General features: G+C 41.2%; 1 protein-coding gene across 1 annotated transcript; it reads left to right on the top strand.

The window, feature by feature from the left end:
• The first annotated feature begins 1,592 nt into the window (after nt 1–1,592).
• On the top strand, nt 1,593–18,615 carry slc7a6 (solute carrier family 7 member 6). The gene is made up of 10 exons (XM_036586281.1): nt 1,593–1,695; nt 5,466–6,004; nt 8,018–8,143; nt 8,361–8,505; nt 10,285–10,408; nt 10,558–10,661; nt 11,917–12,013; nt 13,506–13,655; nt 16,401–16,584; nt 17,417–18,615. Exons 2-10 carry the CDS (start codon nt 5,524–5,526, stop codon nt 17,482–17,484), a joined length of 1,479 nt encoding a protein of 492 aa, XP_036442174.1. The 5' UTR covers nt 1,593–1,695; nt 5,466–5,523; the 3' UTR covers nt 17,485–18,615.
• The last annotated feature ends 284 nt before the right edge of the window (nt 18,616–18,899 follow it).

The following is an 18,899-nucleotide window of genomic DNA, read 5'->3' as shown; positions in this document are numbered from 1 at the left end:
AAAAGACTCGAAATACCTGACTGACTTAAAAGCAGCAAACAAACTCAACGTCCAGCGTTGGTTACTCCTCTCTAATCTGTCCACACCTCACAGGCTTCACACACTACTGGACGTCCTCTAACTGGAACTATCATCTGCCAGTAAAGGGGACTTCCACCAGTTTTTCAAAACTCCTGCATAATTAAATCATTAAAATGTAATCAAATTCACTTAGAGTTGTTTGGTGTCAAATGCTCTGATCTGGAGAAACGTACTGAGTCAGAGTGGTTCCCTGTGGTAGTGATAGGAACCAGAGGTCTGAATTATTCAGTGCCTCTGAAGCTCCTTCACAGAACATCATTACATGGTTATGAATCTACTGCCTGATGCCTGAGACATTATTTCACAACATTTTTGAGAGAACATTTTGACCTGCAATGTTCCTTCAGTCATCCATTCATGGTGGAGAGGTACATGCACAAAATAGTCCTGTTTTATTTTTTTCAGATTTACTACAATTTTACAATTATAAACAGTAGATATATAAACTCAGAAGTGTGTGGGTTCACTGATGGTTTTGCATAGTGAACAAAAAGGCTAGATTTGCATTGTAGACAAATCTAGCCTTAACCAGAACCCCTGGTTCTATCACTGCATGTGGAAAATGGCTCATCAGATCAACACAAAAAATGACTTTTTGTGGTAACAAGCAATGGAAGTCAAAAAATGACATCGATTAAAAGAGTCCTCCGTTCACAGTGTGTATTTAGGTTGAACAAAACTAGTTCATTTCACTGCTGTCGGAACAAAACCTCGTATCTCTCCAAAGTGGTAACTGTACAGGAGAGGGAAAAAACTACTTTACTTTCAATGTAATTCAGTGGAACCAGACTTTTTTGGGTCGTTTCTTTTGGTCCATTCATCATGAAATTTACACACTACGTAAAGGCTAACAAGTATTTTCAAATTATGTCAAAAACTGAGAAATGACAAAAGTGGAGATATGAGGTTTTCTTCCGACAGCAGCGATTTACTTGTTACCACATGAAGTAAATTTTTAGGTTGTTAGTGGAATTCCCCTTTAACAATGCAGCCCCTAGAACTCATGGAATTGCATGGAATAGCAAAGTGAAGTGCCTTTTACTTGCATGGCTGTATAACATAATATAATATAATATAATATAATATAATATAATATATATAGTGTTTACATTGCAGCTGGCGTAACCCAAGGTTAACCCAAGTTTCAGGTGTCCCTGTGCTGTATGTATGATGGGATAGTGGGTGAGTACAGAAAGATGCGAAGCCTTAAAAATATTGACATCATATGTACAAAAAATGGGAAAAATAAAATAATAGAGCTGTTCATAAACAGAGTGTCAGAAAATATGCCAGTATCTTCTATTTATCTATTTTTTTTCCTTTTGTTTGCATTTCAGCTCTTTATATTAAAGTTAACTGATTTAGTCGAATCTGGAAGAGAAATCCTGCACTGCCTTTAATCGATATTCTGACGTAGGCCGCTTGGCTGGATTGTGATTGGTGGATTTAGCCATTAAAGAGACACCCACGTGACAGCGATGTTACCGGCATCACGTGACTGTCTGGCAGTTTGCCTGATTCGCAGGGTGTTCAGGTTCAGCCGGGAGGAGAGATGCTGCCCGAAGCGCGGACGCTGAGACGGGGCTCGAGAGGATAAACGGCGAGCACGAAAAGGTAAAACATGGTCAGAACTGCGAGTCGGTTACGTTTAAATTCAGTCAACGAGAAATGTCATTACTGGAACAAAACAGCGCCGCGGTGCGTTTCATCTGTGCTGCGCTCGCTCCAGCAGCTCTGTGTCGAATGAGCTGCGCGCATTTTCGCTGTTTTGATGTATCGCTCTGGTGTAAAGTCGCCGCGTTGCTCGGAAACACTCAGCCTTACAGCGGTTCCTCGGTGGTTCCGCTGCCGTGTTCACTTCATAAACAGGATGTGGTAAATTATGAAGCCGTAGAGGAGAAGGAGCCGTGTTTTCTCAGAGGTCTCGGATGTGGACAATAGAAATAGTCTGGACTATAGAAATAGTCTGGACTATAGAAATAGTCTGGACTATAGAAATAGAGTATTGTCCAGTTCCGAATGGGAGTCAGTAACTGGGCTCTGACATTAAAGCCAGGTTCAGTGCAGTGCAGGGGTAGCAGGAAGGGGGGAAACTGGCTCTGTGGACAGGAGAACTGGCTGGACGTGATGAGCAGAACTGGAGCGTCTTTTGTTGATTAGACCCAGTCCTGGTGCTTTTCTAGACCCCGTTTTAGGACACAGATAGGCTCGCTCGTCTCGGTCCGCCTGTGCGTCAAACTCATCCAGAATGGAAGTCGCTCAAATTGTGATCGGACTCTTTTCTCACGCGCTGGTCAGCGTGGTTTAGGCTCAAGGCTCTTTTCCTGCATCCGTGTACAGAGTCAGTCCCCGTAAAAACACGCTCCTCCGCTGCTTCCACAACAAAAGAGGTTGCCTGATTTTACGTTGAATCCACGCGCGTTGCCAGATTGTTGTGAAAAGCGAACGTTGCTGCTTCTGTTTCTATTGGTTTAATTCGTGACAAAACGCCTCTACGAGGCAGAGCTGAAAGATGCTCTGAAGGTAGTTTGCAGGCAGTTCGTATGTTTTACAGGTTTATATTTACAGCAAACTTTTAAAATTAACATTATATTTGACATGATATGTGAAACTGTAGAGCCAGACAGATGTTACTGCTGGGAAACCGAGTATCACGCCTGTATTTATTAGCCTAATCAATAATAAGAGGTGTATTAGTGGATTTCTCTGTAGCTTCCCAATGGGTATGTGATGTATGTACGCAATGACGCAGTGCATGCTGGGAATTGTAGTGATGCATGATGATGATGTAAAACTGAATTTAATGCAGAATTTATATATATATATATATATATATATATATATATATATATATAGATATATAGATAGATAGATAGATAGATAGATAATAGAAAGAGAGAGAGAGAGAGGGAGGGTGGGGAGCGTGTTTTTAAGGGGACTAACTCTGTACACCACTGCGTGAGAAAAGAGTCCGATCACAATTTGAGTGGCTTCCATTCTGGATGAGTTTAATGTGTTGAGGGGCTGAAGGTGACCAACAAGCGGACCGAGACAAGCGAGCTTATCTGTGTGTGTGTGTGTGTGTGTGTGTGTGTGTGTGTATATATATATATATATTATTAGTTGTTTTGGAATTGAATCGAAAGTTATCTAAGCCAAGCCCCCTGTTTCATGTTTTGGTCCTGACCCAAAAGAGAGAGAGAGAGAGGAAAAAAGACAGTCTGACAAAAGCCTCACAAAAACAAAGTCAGCAATGGGACAGTCAGGCACTCCTAAAATAACAAGAAAACAAGCCTGTGTGCCTCAAGGGCATGAATCAACAGCCAGGCAGGCTCACACAGTGGAGTGGAGCACAAGGTCAAAACCACAGTGACGATGGTGGTTTCCAGGGAAACGTTAGTACACACTCCTCTTGCACCAAGCATTTCTACAGCATGAGCGCAGATGTTTGGGTTATGATGTTCTGGGAATCGTGCTCAGTGATGGGAAGCGGGGACAGATCCAGCTAGAAGTCTCAAGTTGTTTTTTTGCATCCTGATGGGCTCTGGGGGCCTGTTGTCATGAGAAATGTCCTGAGAAATGAATTGCTTGTAGAGACCTGACTGTGCACTATTCTCTGTGCACGTACTTAAAACTGGAGAGTCCTCGTCTAATCTGAGGAATGTGTTATCAGCGCTCCACTGTAAGTGGTGGGTAGCTGCAGATTCAGGAGCTCGCGCTTAATCATTTATAAAGGAACATTTTTCTGTTACCTTGCTCTAATGTTGACTGGTCAAACCCGTGGCCTGTCAGAAATTCTCTAATACATGGTTATAAGATTTAGGTATAGATGTTTCCTCAATTAGTTTGGCCCAAAAATTCCTAAAATGGAAGCGAATGGTTGAATACACAGCAGTATCACTCTGAGCAAAGTTCTCTCTATGTTGGTTACGTCATCAATTAGAGGACATTTGACACATGCATAGTATGTTTGCTATTCCGTTCAGTGCTGACTTCACACCTGTCCAACACATTAGAGTCTAGGTGTGACCAGTGTAATGGTATTTCATTTTGCATTTAAACAAATTAGCTTTAACCCTGTTTTTTTCACTTTATCGCTTGTTTTCGGCCAATGTTAGAATTTTACATTAATATTGATCAGATCTGCACGTTTTGGAATTTGAAGGGGATGTGAATTCCAATCCTGGAGGGCTGCAGCACTGTATAGTCTAGCGCTCTAACATGCTAGTGGTGTTATTAGCCAGTCCTAAAGCCTTTCTGTCATCCCTGTTGTTACCAGGCATGCAGGCGTGTGAGAAGGTGGTTCGAGTTGCTGAAATTTTAAGCCGTATGTACACAATGTACACAGCGACATCCTGCAAACAAATGAGTTGCCTATTTTAATCAGATTTTTACAAATGTAACATTGGACCATTTCAGTTGGTCCATTTGGTAAGAAGTGTTCACCCTCTGTAAAGACCGTATGGCATTTTCAAACGTATGAAAAATCAGTGTCAGTGGGTTTCATTTCCACGCACAGCTCATATCACTGCTCATGCCTTTACAGCGAGACTCAACCTAACATTACATTTACATTTACAGCATTTGGCAGACACTCTTATCTAGAGCGACTTACAATTTGATCATTTTACACAGGTCGGTGAAGGCAGTGTTGAGAGGCTTGCCCAAGGACTCTTATTGGTATAGTGTAGGGTGTTTACCCAGTAAGACATATGTATGTATCACTCAGACGCAGTTCATCCTTAGATGTAGAAGCTTTTTTCTGGGTTTAGGAAAGTGAATAAATCTGTTAGACCTGCTAACTAGCTATCGCTATCAAACTAGGCTACAACATTAGTCTTCTTAATCCAGTGGAGAGCTACAGCCTGTGGTAGATAACAAGGTGGCGATATCTTGCCTTATCACAGCTAGTCTGCTTAGTTTTTAACATCCTTGGCAGTCTTCAGCATTAGGTGTAGCTGACTCAGTCTACAGTACAGGAACATAAAAAATATTATATACTGAGACGTGACAGAAAACATGGATTTAAATCAAAGAACCTCCCCATTTAAGCCATAGCTGTTTTCTATTTATTGGTATATAATATCAAACATACTTTGATCAAATTTAACAGGTCCAATAGGCCCAAATGTGTTGAGAGGGAGTTACCACTCTGAATGACTCTCAACTATCTAATTATTGGGGGGATAAATCTCCCCGCCCAGCTTAAATCTATGCCTATAATATAATATGAACAGGTCTTAATAGAACAGTAACGATAAGCTGAATCACATTTTAGACCCTGGAAACCACTGAGCTGCGCTTTGCTGTGGACCTTCTGGACAATGTTAAGAAACTCTTTGATCAACGCGTCTGATGTCACTAACCTTGTTTTCCTCCTGCAGGTTGGAACAGGTCACATTCTGCCCTTTTCTTCTTCCTCTACCACAGCCTACAGGCAGAATGGAGAACCACACCAGCAAAATGAATGGCCAACCTCCAGATGCCACAGAAGATTCTCAGCCCAAGGAGAGCATGCAGCTGAAAAAGGAGATTTCTCTGATCAACGGCATCAGCCTCATTGTGGGCAACATGATCGGCTCGGGTATCTTCGTTTCACCCAAAGGCGTGCTGATCTACAGCGCCTCCTATGGTCTATCTCTGGTCATCTGGACCATCGGTGGGATCTTCTCAGTCATTGGAGCGCTCTGCTATGCCGAGCTGGGCACCACCATCACCAAGTCGGGTGCCAGTTACGCCTACATACTGGAGTCCTTCGGAGGTTTTGTTGCCTTCATCCGGCTGTGGACGTCGCTGCTCATCATCGAGCCCACCAGCCAGGCTGTGATAGCCATCACCTTTGCCAATTACCTGGTGCAGCCACTGTTCCCCAGCTGTGAACCGCCGTACTCGGCTTCGCGACTCCTCGCTGCTGCCTGCATCTGTGAGTGCTGTGCTTTTAGGGCAGGGATGTCAAACTCAGCATGTCATAAAGTACCACAGCTCTGCAAAGGTTAGTGTTCTCACTGAATCCAGCTCATAGAGAGCTAAAGAGCTTAGCCAGGTGTGTTAAATAAGGTGGAACACTAACCTCTGCAGTGCTGTGGCCCTCTGGGACTGAGGTCTGACAGCGTGTTCTTAGATATTTTTTGTTAGTAGATCTTTTTCAGTATTTTTGAGTCATTTTTGTCAATCTGCATAGTTCAGTTGTTGATGTGCAAATGAACCGATTCAAAGTGTTTTGATGTGAAATGATTCATTGTAAGGAAACCTACCGACTTGGATTTATTTAGTGGTGGTGATAGGAACCAGGAGTCATGATGTCTACAACATAAATGTAGCCATTGTACTTACTGCCCAAATATATTACATTACATTTTAGGCCAAAATCTTATTTCCAAGCAATTTTAAAATGGTGTCTCAGGCTTTAGTCAAAAATCCTGTCTCATCATGACAGGGAGAGTCGAACTGAGCCAGGATGAGTTGCTCTTTGTAATTTTCCACAAAAGAAAAAAAAAAAACTCATGCGTGATGAAGTGGATGACTAAATTGCCTGATTGTCTTTTTATTTGCATTCTAGTAAAACCAAAATTTCAAACATTTTGCATACAGTGGCGAACGACCCAGTAATTAAAGTCAAATTTATCTTTAGCTGCATTATCTTTGGGATAAGTTTGAATTTTTCGTTTGCTTCGTCTCCAAGGCTACACTCAGAACTTCAAAGTCTTCTTTGAAGGGTTGTCTTGTGATCCAGGAGGCACAGCCTTGGCCCTGAGCTCAGCCCTGTTCTCCTACTCAGGCTGGAACATATCTTTTGTCTCAGGCGTCGGGCAGCGTATTGATAACCTTTCCATGTAATACATTTCTGTGAGACTGAAATGCTTTGGACATCTGGTTCCTATCATTCTGACTCAGTGAATTTCTCCAGAATGACACATTTCATATCAAACCACTCTGAATGACTCTTAACTATCCGATTATGCAGACATTTTGAAAAAATTCCCTTTAATTTCTCAAAGAATATTAATATAGGTCAGTGTGTCTTAAAGGAGTGGCTTTGCAGAACTACCCCCTTACCTACAAACTGGTCAAACACCAATTGGTCCAGACTTATTCCAGAGTTGTACTGGAGCTTTGAGACTGATGTAGCTAACAACTAAAATGGTTTCTGTTATATTACATACATTTTTATGATAGTAGCCTTGTAGCTTCACTGCACAACTAGAGAAACAAACTCCCGTCAGCGTACATGTCCTGGCTGATCCACTGCCCTTGGGGTGAGGGGGGAATTGTGCAAGTTAGATCTTTATTTTTTGCTGAATTATCGCTTTAAGCTTGGATACAAGTAAATAGGTTTGTGCCTTTTCTTTACGTTTCTTCTTTCTGTACAGACATTCTTAGATGCCTCTTGCTCATTTGTTGTTTTTCGTCTTCTCTTGTCTTCTCTAACTCTCTCTGCTGGTCTCTCTTTCAAACATGTAGCCAGCGAAACACCGAGGCACATTCTCCTCAGGCCTGCCTCGTGTCCAATCCTATTGATCTAATATATCTGTTAATCAGTCACTTTAAATGTTGTTGTTTCGTTCCATGTTGCCCTCCCGAAACTTGTTCTTCTTGTTTTGCTGTGCTCCTCCTCCTCTGCTACCTATTGCTCTTGGATACCTTTGTATCTTTGTTAGTCTTTCAAAGCCTGCACATTCCGATCTACTCGCTCTTGCCGAGATACAAACACAGTTAAGGCCCATTGTGCTTGTCCTGTGTGAATTACTAAGCCTTTAACTACAGTCTGAGCACTGCCCATCTCCCAGACTCACACTTACCAAGTAGATTAACTGTGTTCGCTCTTTTCTGTACAGTCTGTCCTTCCTGTCACTGAATTAGTTGTGTGGTTCCTGCAGTAAAACCACAGCCTGCCTGACATACTCATTACTTCTAAATGTTTTCCTGGTTGCTGCAGGTCTGCTGACGTTCATTAATGCAGCGTATGTGAAGTGGGGCACCAGGGTGCAGGACATCTTCACCTACGCAAAAGTCCTGGCCCTCATCGTCATCATCATTACAGGGATAGTCAAACTGTGTCAGGGTGAGCTGCTCTTTGTAGTTTTGCATTAAAAAAAGACATGCATGGTGAAGCAGATGACTGCACTGCCTGATGGTGGTTTTATTTGCATTCTCGCAAAACCAAAATTATAATCAAAGAAGCTGCTGTATTTTAATGTGGTGGCCAAAAGTAATTAAATTCACCTTCAGCTGTGTTATCTTTGGCATGAGTTTTAATTTTCCATTTGCTTCTTTCACAGGTTACACTCAAAACTTCGACGGCTTCTTCGAAGGGTCCTCTCGTGATCCAGGAGGCATAGCCTTGGCCCTGTACTCAGCCCTGTTCTCCTACTCAGGCTGGGACACTCTCAATTTTGTCACTGAGGAAATCAAGAATCCTGAAAGGTGTGCACAAGTAGTGATTGTTGTATTGAGGAAATATGTCAGTGTTTTTCAACATAGTCACTGTTCTGAGCGTTTATATCGTACTATCGCATGTGGACTTAACACACATATCAGAGGCCAGTGGGCAGCTGCTGGGTTTTGTGAATTTGTGAACACATTTTGTTAGAACACTCGTATGAATTCTCCAGTCAAAGGTTTTAGTAAACTAAGCTGTAAATCAGTGTTATTCCATCTTAATAATGGTACTAGATTTCCTAGGAACCCTAAGGAGAGTGAGTGAACAGAATTGCTGTTTACGGTGCTCCTCCAGTATTAAAGCTGAATAAAACTACGTAACAGCTGTGGTAAGGTGTTGTCTCGTGGCTGTCTCACCCTGAAACCTGAGTGTGTAGCAGCTGTAGTTTTGTAGTTTAGCTGAGCTGTCTGGTGCCAAAAGTAAAATCTCTTTCATAATCACAATAAGGAATTTGATTTTTAGCCAAAGAATTTTAACGGGCTAACGTAGACTTACCATGAGCTACAAGGTTGGAAGACGTTATCATACTGTTGTCCGATTTCAACTTAGTTTTCAGGAAAATCATCTTTTATTTCCATTCATTGTAAAGAAACACCTGTGAGCCCTCAGTCCTAAATGAGTTCCACCAATCGTTGCTGTTAAGTCTGTCAGGCTTTTTGTTTTTTGGATTAAGAATGTTTCCATATGTTTTTTTTCCCCTTGGGAGGCTGTTTTTTCCCCAATATTCCCCCCAGTTTAGTCGTGTCCAGTTCCACCCACTGACTAGGTCTTCCCCAATCATGCAATGCTACCAGCGCTAGGAGGGGAGAGGTGAGCACATGCTTCTTCAGTCATGTGAAGCCAGCCACCATATTCGCCCCTAATGCAAGGTTGTTGGACAAGTCGGCATGTTTGGAGGAGAAGCTAACTGCCAGTCCTGATTCGTCAGTGACCCTTATGTTGGTTAGCATCATGCTGAGCAATAGTGAGGCAAATTTTGCTGTCTTGGACTCCCAGCCATGGATGGCTGTAGCACCGCCGGGCATTGCTCTTATGTGCACATCTGTAGCGTGTAAACACACAACTAACCCTGCCAATATGGCTGACCATTACCATATTACAGAGCGGCGCAGTGTTTATTCCTAAGCTCTGTGGTCACTTAATTAACACATTTAGCTTCCCATCAACTTCTGTTGTGTTTTGAGTAAACTGGATTTCTGGTACAAGAAGTGATGTCTGTGCTAATCGACCGTACAGTACAAACCGCAGATGGAGATTAGGCTGAAAAACTGTGGAATAATATTGAAAATTTATAATAAATTGAAAAAAACAATAATTTAAAAGTTAAATGTGTCTGAAAAGATTTCGTGGGAGTTTGTAAGACGACATCATGTTTCTTGCTTGATGTTCAGGTCTTAAATGCAAAACCAACATTATACTGATAAAGATATGATAAGAACAGTGATTTACCTACATCCTCGCCGTAAAAAGAGTGCAATTACACATTTCCACAGTCTCCAAATCTACTAATCTTACAAACAGCTTTAAATATTTTCATTTAGAAGCAGCAGTTTGAACTGTAAGGGTTTCAGTGTGTTCATTTTCTCAACATACAACTTGTCTGCCTTTGAAAACAGTTAAATGAATGGAAAACACAAGAAAAACGTACTCAAGTACAAACGGCACTACCTTTCCCACTCAAATAATGTATGTTCGCTTAAGTTTGCTGCTTCAGTAAGATTCTTCTTAAACCTAGTCACTTAATCCGTCTCCTTCTGTTATAGGAACCTCCCTCTGGCCATAGCGGTGTCTATGCCCATTGTCACCATCATCTATATCCTGACCAATGTGGCCTACTATGCCGTGCTGGATATGAGCTCCATTCTCGCCAGCGATGCTGTTGCTGTGGTCTGTACACATGTAAAACCCGTCGACGTTACGCTGGTTAACTGTCCTTCCAAAATGCTGAAATGAACAAACATGGATTGTGTTGCAATGTTAAGGAGTGTGAGTGTCTGAGTGAGTGTACATGTCTCTAATGCTCCCTGTTCCCACAGACATTTGCTGACCACACCTTAGGAGTGATGAGCTGGACCATCCCCATAGCTGTGGCTCTGTCCTGCTACGGTGGACTCAACGCCTCCATCATTGCTGCGTCCAGGTGGGCTTCGTCGATCTGTGCACACTTTATGACGTCCTCCTTTGACACACTGGCGTTATTTCACATCTATGTAGTATGGATCACACTTTGAATGGATTTGTTTTGGTATTCGAATATCAGCATTTTTAAATAAACAGTATTTGAATAATCCAATAAGAATCTTTTATGTTCCTTAGAATGAAAATCAGCAGTTTTACATGGAAGAAACCATGAAGAAGTGATCTGTCCTGGAAAGCTCTGTTGATTTAGTGGAGGTTGAACCATTGACTGTGTAATATAATGTATATGATATACATTCATTGGTTGAAACATGCAGCCACTGTTGCTCTTACTGAAATGGGAAACTGCGTTCGCTCCAGGGAAATGATGAGTTTATTTATCAGCTTCATGTGAAATGATGAAAATATTACTGAATGACTGAGAGTAATAAATTCTGATTATGTTTATTTTGTCCACTCATAGCTACAACAAAATGCTTTACTCTTTTAATGGGAAAATCTTTTTGTAGGGTAAAATAGCAAATAAGACATGTTTTTTTTTAATCATGATTAACTACACAAAATGATTTGATGAATCTCTATTAATTAATTCACTCTTTGGACTGAAGCTTTAAAGAGGAATTACAGCGATTTTTCAAAGTTTCTACATAATTAAATTGCTTTGGTGTAAACAGTCAATATAGCGCATTATTATAATACAAGAAACGGTTATGAAAACTGAGACATGGTTTTACGATGATTGAGCGATAAGATTTTGGCCTAAAACATATTCTTTTAAATGTATTCATGGCTGAGAGATACATGCAGGGCTGTGTGAGGCACAATAGTCCCCAAATTTCTTTAGTGTTTTACCATGATCAACATTACATATAAAAAACCTAGACACGTCTAGTTTCACTGCAGAGTAAATAACATGCCTATATTTGTGCTATAACCCTGGTTCCTGTCACCACCACTGTAAAGAAATCTAGGTTTCTCTAGAAACACACTAAAACACTCTTAAAGACTTGGTTTACATATTAACCACAGAATTATACAGAATTTCTAAAAAATACAAAAGTGGATTTCCCCTTTAAATCCATGTGCAAAGGACTGGAACTGTATGATTGTGGTGACTTTTATGGCTGTTTTTAGAAGTGATGGAGACTCTAATAATGTTGTTAGACTGGACTTTCCTGTTCTAGTGATTATGTTCTTTGCTGAATGTCTTTGTTTATTTATTTATGCTATTAAATTCTATTTGTTTGTTTTTGCAGACTGTTCTTTGTGGGTTCTCGGGAGGGTCATCTCCCAGATGCTCTATCGATGATTCACGTGCACAGGTTCACACCAGTGCCTGCTCTTCTCTTCAATGTAAGTACACTTTTCTTAGTTCTGCTGGTCTCAGACCCGACTGAAGGATCACACCCGAACATTTAATGTACATTAATCAAGATTTTAATCTTGTTGAAATGTTCACACAATGAAAAAAGGCAGCTGGTGGTTTAAAATGGTGTGAAAATAAATAGAGTTTTTATACAATATCATATAAAAGTGCCTTAAACGATTTCGTGGGAGTTTGTAAGACGACATCATACGTCTTTACATATTATCCTCAAACGCACTCAGGCTCAAAAAGATCCGGCTTAAATTAAACCAACATTATACTGATAAAGATATGATAAGAACAGTGATTTACATACATCCTCACAATGTAAAGCCCTTCGCCAAATTTTGACTGAGTGCAATTACACATTTCCACAGTCTCCAAATCTACTAATCTTACAAACAGCTTTAAATATTTGTATGTAGAAGCCGCAGGTTGAACTGTAAGAGTTTCACTGTGTTCATTTGCTCAACATACAGCATGTCTGCTTTTAGAAACAGTTAAATGAATGGAAAACACAAGGAAAAAAAAATGTACTCAAGTACAAACACAACCACCTTTCCCACTCAAGACCCTCCCTATGAATGCAACTGTGTCACTGATGCCGCATCTAAATGGACTGTTGAAGGGTAATTCCACCAATTTTTCAAAATCTCTACATAGTGCAGTGTTTGAAATATGAATAAAGTGATGGGAACCAGGGCCTCCAACTCCAATATAGTCATTTCATTTACTGTCCAGAACAGTCGGTGAAATGTGAAAATGTGTCACTGGGTAATGGGTAAATGTGTCTTCTGAGGTTTTTTATGTAATGTTGATGGTAAAATAGTTGTAAATCTGAACAGAGCCTTGCATGTATCTTTGGCGTAAATGGGTTTTACAAAATGTTTAGGCCAAAACTTTTATAAGACAGTGTCTCGGGTTTTAGGAAGTGTGGACGTGACCATTTCCTGTAATACATTTCTGTGAGGAAGCTTTTAGAGACATCAAACGTCTGGTTCCTATCACCACCACTGTGAACAGTTCTAACTCTGCATGTTTCTTTAGAATAGAGCGTTTCACATCAGTCCACTCAGAATGACTTTGTTTATACTGTAATAATTTAACTGTGCGCACATTTTGGAAAATTGGTGGAATTCTCCTTTAAGCTGAACCGTTTTCCTTTGGGCTAAGAAACCAAGGTGTTTCAGATGTTTTCAAAGTGGATAAGTATCGTTCACAACAAACCTAATCGTCTCCAAGTGTGCCCTGTAAGCCCTTTTTAATCGTGTCTGCCTTTTTCCTGAACTTATAAAGTTATAATAGTTATAATAGTTATGTGTGGTTTTTTGACCCTCCAGGACTGAAGCTTAATTACTTTGGTCTACAGTTTTCCTCCAAGCTGATGTCTTTAATGTAGGTGGTGAACTGTGGCACCATCTAGTGTTGACTGTGCATCACTGCATGACCACTCACTTGGACTTGTTTTCCCACTTCCAGTGTGCCATGGCTCTGATCTACCTGGCTGTGGAGGACGTCTTCCAGCTGATTAACTACTACAGCTTCAGCTACTGGTTCTTTGTCGGCCTGTCCATCGCGGGGCAGATTTATCTGCGCTGGAAGGAGCCAGACAGACCTCGACCACTGAAGGTGAGAATAGAGCAGTGGTGTTCGGCCTGTGGTCCGTGGCCCCCCCAATGGGCGCCAGTTTTTAATCAGTTTTTTGTTTGTTTGTTTTACAACATGTAAACATTTAATCAAATGTTGTTTTAAATGTGACTCATTAATTGCAAAAATAGAGCATCATATTCAGGTCTACCTGATTTATTAGTCTGAGTTATATTCACATTTTCTGTGCAAGTCAAAGTGAACGATTCTCTTTACGTTCGTATGAAATTCATTCATTCATTATGGATAAAAGCCACATTGTTGCCATTTGAATAATCGTGTTTGATATTTAAGCAGTAGAACACAGAGGAGTGTGTTATCTCGAAATAACATCACTGTGATTTGGTCGCCGTAGATCATCACAGCCGTGATGTTATTGGCGATAACACACTCCTCAAGTGTTCTATTGCTTTAATACAACAGTTAAATAAATAAAGTAATAAATTAATAAACTGGGCCGTGAACGCGGCGTTTAATATGTTTTAATGTTCGCAGTTCCTTCACCAAATTATAGTTCCTTAACGAGCAGCTTGTTGCTACGTCAGAGTAACGAGCTCCGCCCACTCACTGCACAGCCAGCAGTTTGTTCTCCAGCTCCTCACGCTAAATTCCCAAACTGTCATCACCACTGAGCAGCTTTGAACAACCTGGAATCAGCCAGAAATGAACCCAATACCATTCGCCAAACGTGTAGTCTGATCTTCAGAGTCTGACCAAATCAGACTGAGCCATATAACTGCCACAATATCAAGTTCAGCTCAGTTTTGTCAGTTTTTGCCAGATCAGTATTAGTGTTGTTTTGTTCCAGCCAGTCTGTAAAGCATCTTACAGCCCATTTAGTTTGGCGAATGGTGTTGGGTTAATTTCTGGCTGATTCCAGGTTGTTCAGCTGTTCTTCTGTCACAGCTGCCGACTGAAAAGCTGCTCAGTGGTGACAGTTTGGGAATTTAGTGTCATCTCATCTTCAGAGTCTGACCAACTGTCTCCTACAGCTGTCAAAGTCGTTGCTTAGGAACGGCGTCTCAGCGGAGTGATAGTGTTTGTGGAAAGTGAATGTTATGATTTGAAACGTAAAGCTTTTTGAAGTAGTTTAGTTCTATAGGTTATAAACAGCCACCCACCATGATTTTTGCGGTTGAAAAGGGAAATGCGTCATGTCGCAAAGACTTCTGGGTAAGATCTGCTCCTGAAGTCGACGCTGGTGTTCGCTCGATCCCTCTCCCCTCCGAGGGCTCATCTCCCACCCTTCACCTTTCACTTGAGCTAATAAAGTGATGAAACAGGCCGAAAGGTGCCGCTGGTGACCCCCCCAAGGGGAAATGAGGGCTGGTTAAAACTGAAACAGACGGCAAACACTCATCTAAACCTGCTGAACTGAGCCAGACCTCCTTTCACAAGCTCATTTCTTCAGCGCATCATCCAGCACTGGCAGCTACCAAACATCAGCTACCTCATTAGGGGAGCTGGTTATTATAAGTGTGGCGTTTTATATTATAACATCAAGCAAAACTGACCGGCTACATTAAACAGAGTAAAACTGGACTGATATGCTTTGTACTGCATTGCTATTTGAGGGAACGATCAAACTGACAGAGGGAAATGATTAAATAAAGAAAAGAGAATTGAAACTTGGAGGTGAATCAATATAGAGAGAGCAGAATTAAACGAGTATGGAGGAATACAGAGTCAGAGAGTCAGAGAGGAAGCCTCGGCTGCGGCTTCTTACCACAACATGGAACATGGAGAAGTTCCCTCTTCTTTTATTACCATTAAGCAGCAGTTCAGTTCATCATTGGTATTTGTTCAGTCAGATGAGATGTGGTCAAGTTTTATTTTATTATTTTTTTAATTTTTATTTGTTTATAGGGCTTGATGTGAAATGATTACAGCACAAATATAGTTATTTTACCTGCTCTCCACATCATCTGTCCCCAGTGCAGGTCATGGTGTTTAATGGGGAACGTCATTTGTTTTTCAGAACTTCTACATAATTGGATGAGGTGTAAACAAAGCCATTCAGAGTGGTGTGATGAAGTGGTTCACTGCAGACAAACTCGGTCTCAGATTCCTTTACAGTGGTGCTGATGGGAACCAGGGGTTGAAATGTCTACAACACAAATACAGCCATTTTATTTATTCTCCAAAATATTTCTATTATCATTTTTTGCATTCCACTCTGTTATGTTTGTCTCTCAGCCCTGTTGGAGAAAATATGATTTAAAAAAAAAGTTAAAACTTCAAAATCATCATTTTAAAATCACAATTTTTTTTTTATCTTCTGAACAAATGTGTTGCTTCCTGATGAGAAAACAGGCACACAATCCGTAAAATATCTGACAGGATTATCAGCAAAAGCATTTTAAATTAGACTTGTTTGTTTGGCTCCTCTCACCACTCTTTGTGAACAGTGCTGGCTCCATAGGTTTCTCTTGAATAGTGCATTTCACATCAAACAGATATGTTTATATATTATTGAATAGTGCAGATCTGTGGAATTCCCTTAAACAGCAGATGTGAAAAACGTTCCTAACTCCTTACATGTAGGAAGCTTCTGACGACACTGAATCAAAAATGACGAGTATTAATTTATGACGCTGCCTGAACGTCACAGCCGTACTAAACACACATCACACTAACGCTGACTGATTCACCTCCACAGGGACAGAAGTGTCCTGACTCCGAGTGGCACTTGTTAACTCCTTCTTGTCCCCCTCCTGTGTGCTGCAGTTGTCTCTGGTGTTTCCCGTAATCTTCTGTCTCTGCACGGTGTTCCTGGTGGCAGTTCCTCTCTACAGCGACACCCTCAACTCCCTCATCGGCATCGCCATCGCTCTGTCAGGAGTGCCTGTCTACTTCCTGGGCATCCACCTGCCGGAGTCCAAACGCCCTCCTTTTATCACCAAACTACTGCGTGAGCTCTTTTCTCTGGCTGCTTTTATTGTACTTCAGGCTACATGGCTGTAGATTAAGGTGACAAAACATCCCTTTACCCCAAATGGAGATTTCAGCTTAGACACAGTGTCTGAACTGTAAAGTCAGTTTTCACAGAGGAATGGATTTTATAATCCATATGTAGAAACTGATGAGAAATTGTAAAATAATACAGGCATAAAATTCTAATTCTAACTGTAAGTATGACGACAGGGACTGTTATTCTGCTGTGCTGTTATTCACGATAACACACGACTTAGAGCTCATTTACTTTTATACAACAGTTCTGCAAAAAAATAATAAATAAATAAAGCAAAGACTGTTGTATTAAATGTGTTTGAATGATTTAGTAAATGTGTTTTAATATTAGCAAATCCTCCAATTAAAATAGGTTTATCCTTTATCCTTCTGTGTTGTGGACAAACAGCATCTCCTCTTAAATGATAGATCTGCACGTTTCACGGCCCATCTAGTTTGCTGAACCGTATCATGCATTTCTGGGAAATTCCAGCTTCACATACAACTGGAAAGCTTGTTCACTGTAACTTAATCTGAGAGCTGAGGACTGTCCAGGATTACTGGACTGTCCCTCAGCTCCTCCAGTGCTGTGCTTCAGGCATCGCACTGCTAATTAGTGTCTGCAGCTACATTAGTCTTGTAGCTCTAGCATGAAACTAAAGAAGCCAGTGTTGGACACCAGACGTGTCCTGGCAGATCGACTCCATTTGGGTGAGGAGAAAATTGTATGAATTTTTTGCAGAGCTGTCCAAATCTGAGCCAAGTCTCATTAGATGTGTCTGTTTCCTCCACAGGTTCCATCACCCGCTTCACTCAGTTCACCTGTTTCTGTGTGCTCACCGAGATGGACCTGACCGAATGAATCCTGTCCTCTTCACTCCTGCACGAGCGTTCCTGATGGCCAGGCATGCAGGGAACAGGGAAGCACAGATGCAAACTGTGCCGGACTCCTGCTTTATTAAGACTTTCGAGTGGAGGTGAAGGAACTGTCACATGTTCAGTCATGTGACATTAAAAACAAACATTCATTTCAGCTCCCTCCTCTCAGGGACAAGACGGACACTGTGGTATTTGGAATATCACACACGCCAGTGGACTTCATTTGTCTTCCTGTTGCCCAAAGGGAAAGCTGTTAATCTGTTGTAGCATTTGTTTTTCTAATGGGTTTGTTTGGATTGTTTTCTCTGACTTTACGGACGTGGTGGTTTAAATCAGTTAAGTGTTTTATTTATTAACAAAGTTCTGTTTTAAGTAAGTATAACTGGTGGTGGTCCTGAGGGGGTTTTCCACAAAGCTGCATTTCTCAGATGGCCAGATAACTTAAGCCCAAAGATGAAGACTGTCCAATAGGAATGTCCTTCAGCTCTTTTACTACTGGACAAGCTTGAATTTTGGGCTTAAGTTCCACACCTGATCCAACTCACTGGTTTATTACCAAGATTAGTGGGTGTGACAGAGAAATCAGCGAACTGCAGCCCTCAGCTCCTCACTCACGTGAGGTGTTTTAGCCTTTTAGAGCTGGACGAGTCACAGGATTAGTCCTTAGCAGTTTTTTGGAAGAATGAAATGACCACAAGCCTTAGCTCTTATCCAAACGATGTGAGGGGAAATCTTCTGTTTGATGAACTACTCATATCCGATCTGCCGTTATGCTGCTGTTTGGTCATGTACAGGTGTGTTCTTGGGCTTCTGTTACCTTTATGTTGTCACTTGTTCCATAAACGTTGTGGATAGTTTAAAGCAGGGGTCACCTACGGTCAGGGCCGGTGTTGCTGCAGGTTTTCGTTCCAATCCAGCAGAAGCACAACTGACTTCTTGTTTAATCAGTTGATCAAGTTTTCAAACAATTGATTACTTATTCGGCGCTGTTGCTTGGTTGGAATGAAAACCTGCAGCCAAATCAGCCATTAGTGGATTTGTGACCCCTGACTCAGCACCCGCTACCTCTCTCACGCTGCCGTTTGCAGCTGCACCTATGCTCTGTGTATGTTTGTCGTAATTTTCCTCTGCATACTTTAAATGTTTTAATGCAGTATAATCGATTGTGTAATGTCTTAAGGCAATAATGGCTGTCCTTTGGTCTTCTTCCACATTTTAGGAATGTTCAGAGAGATTAATGAGGATGAACGAGCTGAAATATGTAACAGCATGAATGAAATGACTTAAATTAGAGCGTCCTCGCACTGTTCTGGACTAACGTAGGTAAACTCATTTACATGGCAGTTGAGGGAGGACAGAGTGAAGAGACTTAAACCTGGGGCACTTTTGTAAAGTGCA

The sequence above is a fragment of the Colossoma macropomum genome, unplaced genomic scaffold, assembly GCF_904425465.1.
Source record: "Colossoma macropomum unplaced genomic scaffold, Colossoma_macropomum, whole genome shotgun sequence".
NCBI lineage: Eukaryota > Metazoa > Chordata > Actinopteri > Characiformes > Serrasalmidae > Colossoma > Colossoma macropomum.
This window is presented reverse-complemented; position numbering and strand designations above follow the sequence as displayed.

Excerpts from the sequence above, each read along its gene's own strand:
- slc7a6 (XM_036586281.1), top strand. The coding sequence starts at position 5,524 with ATGGAGAACCACACCAGCAAAATGAATGGCCAACCTCCAGATGCCACA. Across the intron at positions 6,005-8,017 it reads CCTCGCTGCTGCCTGCATCT|GTCTGCTGACGTTCATTAAT; the intron begins GTGAGTGCTGTG and ends TGGTTGCTGCAG. Across the intron at positions 10,662-11,916 it reads TCCATCATTGCTGCGTCCAG|ACTGTTCTTTGTGGGTTCTC; the intron begins GTGGGCTTCGTC and ends TTGTTTTTGCAG.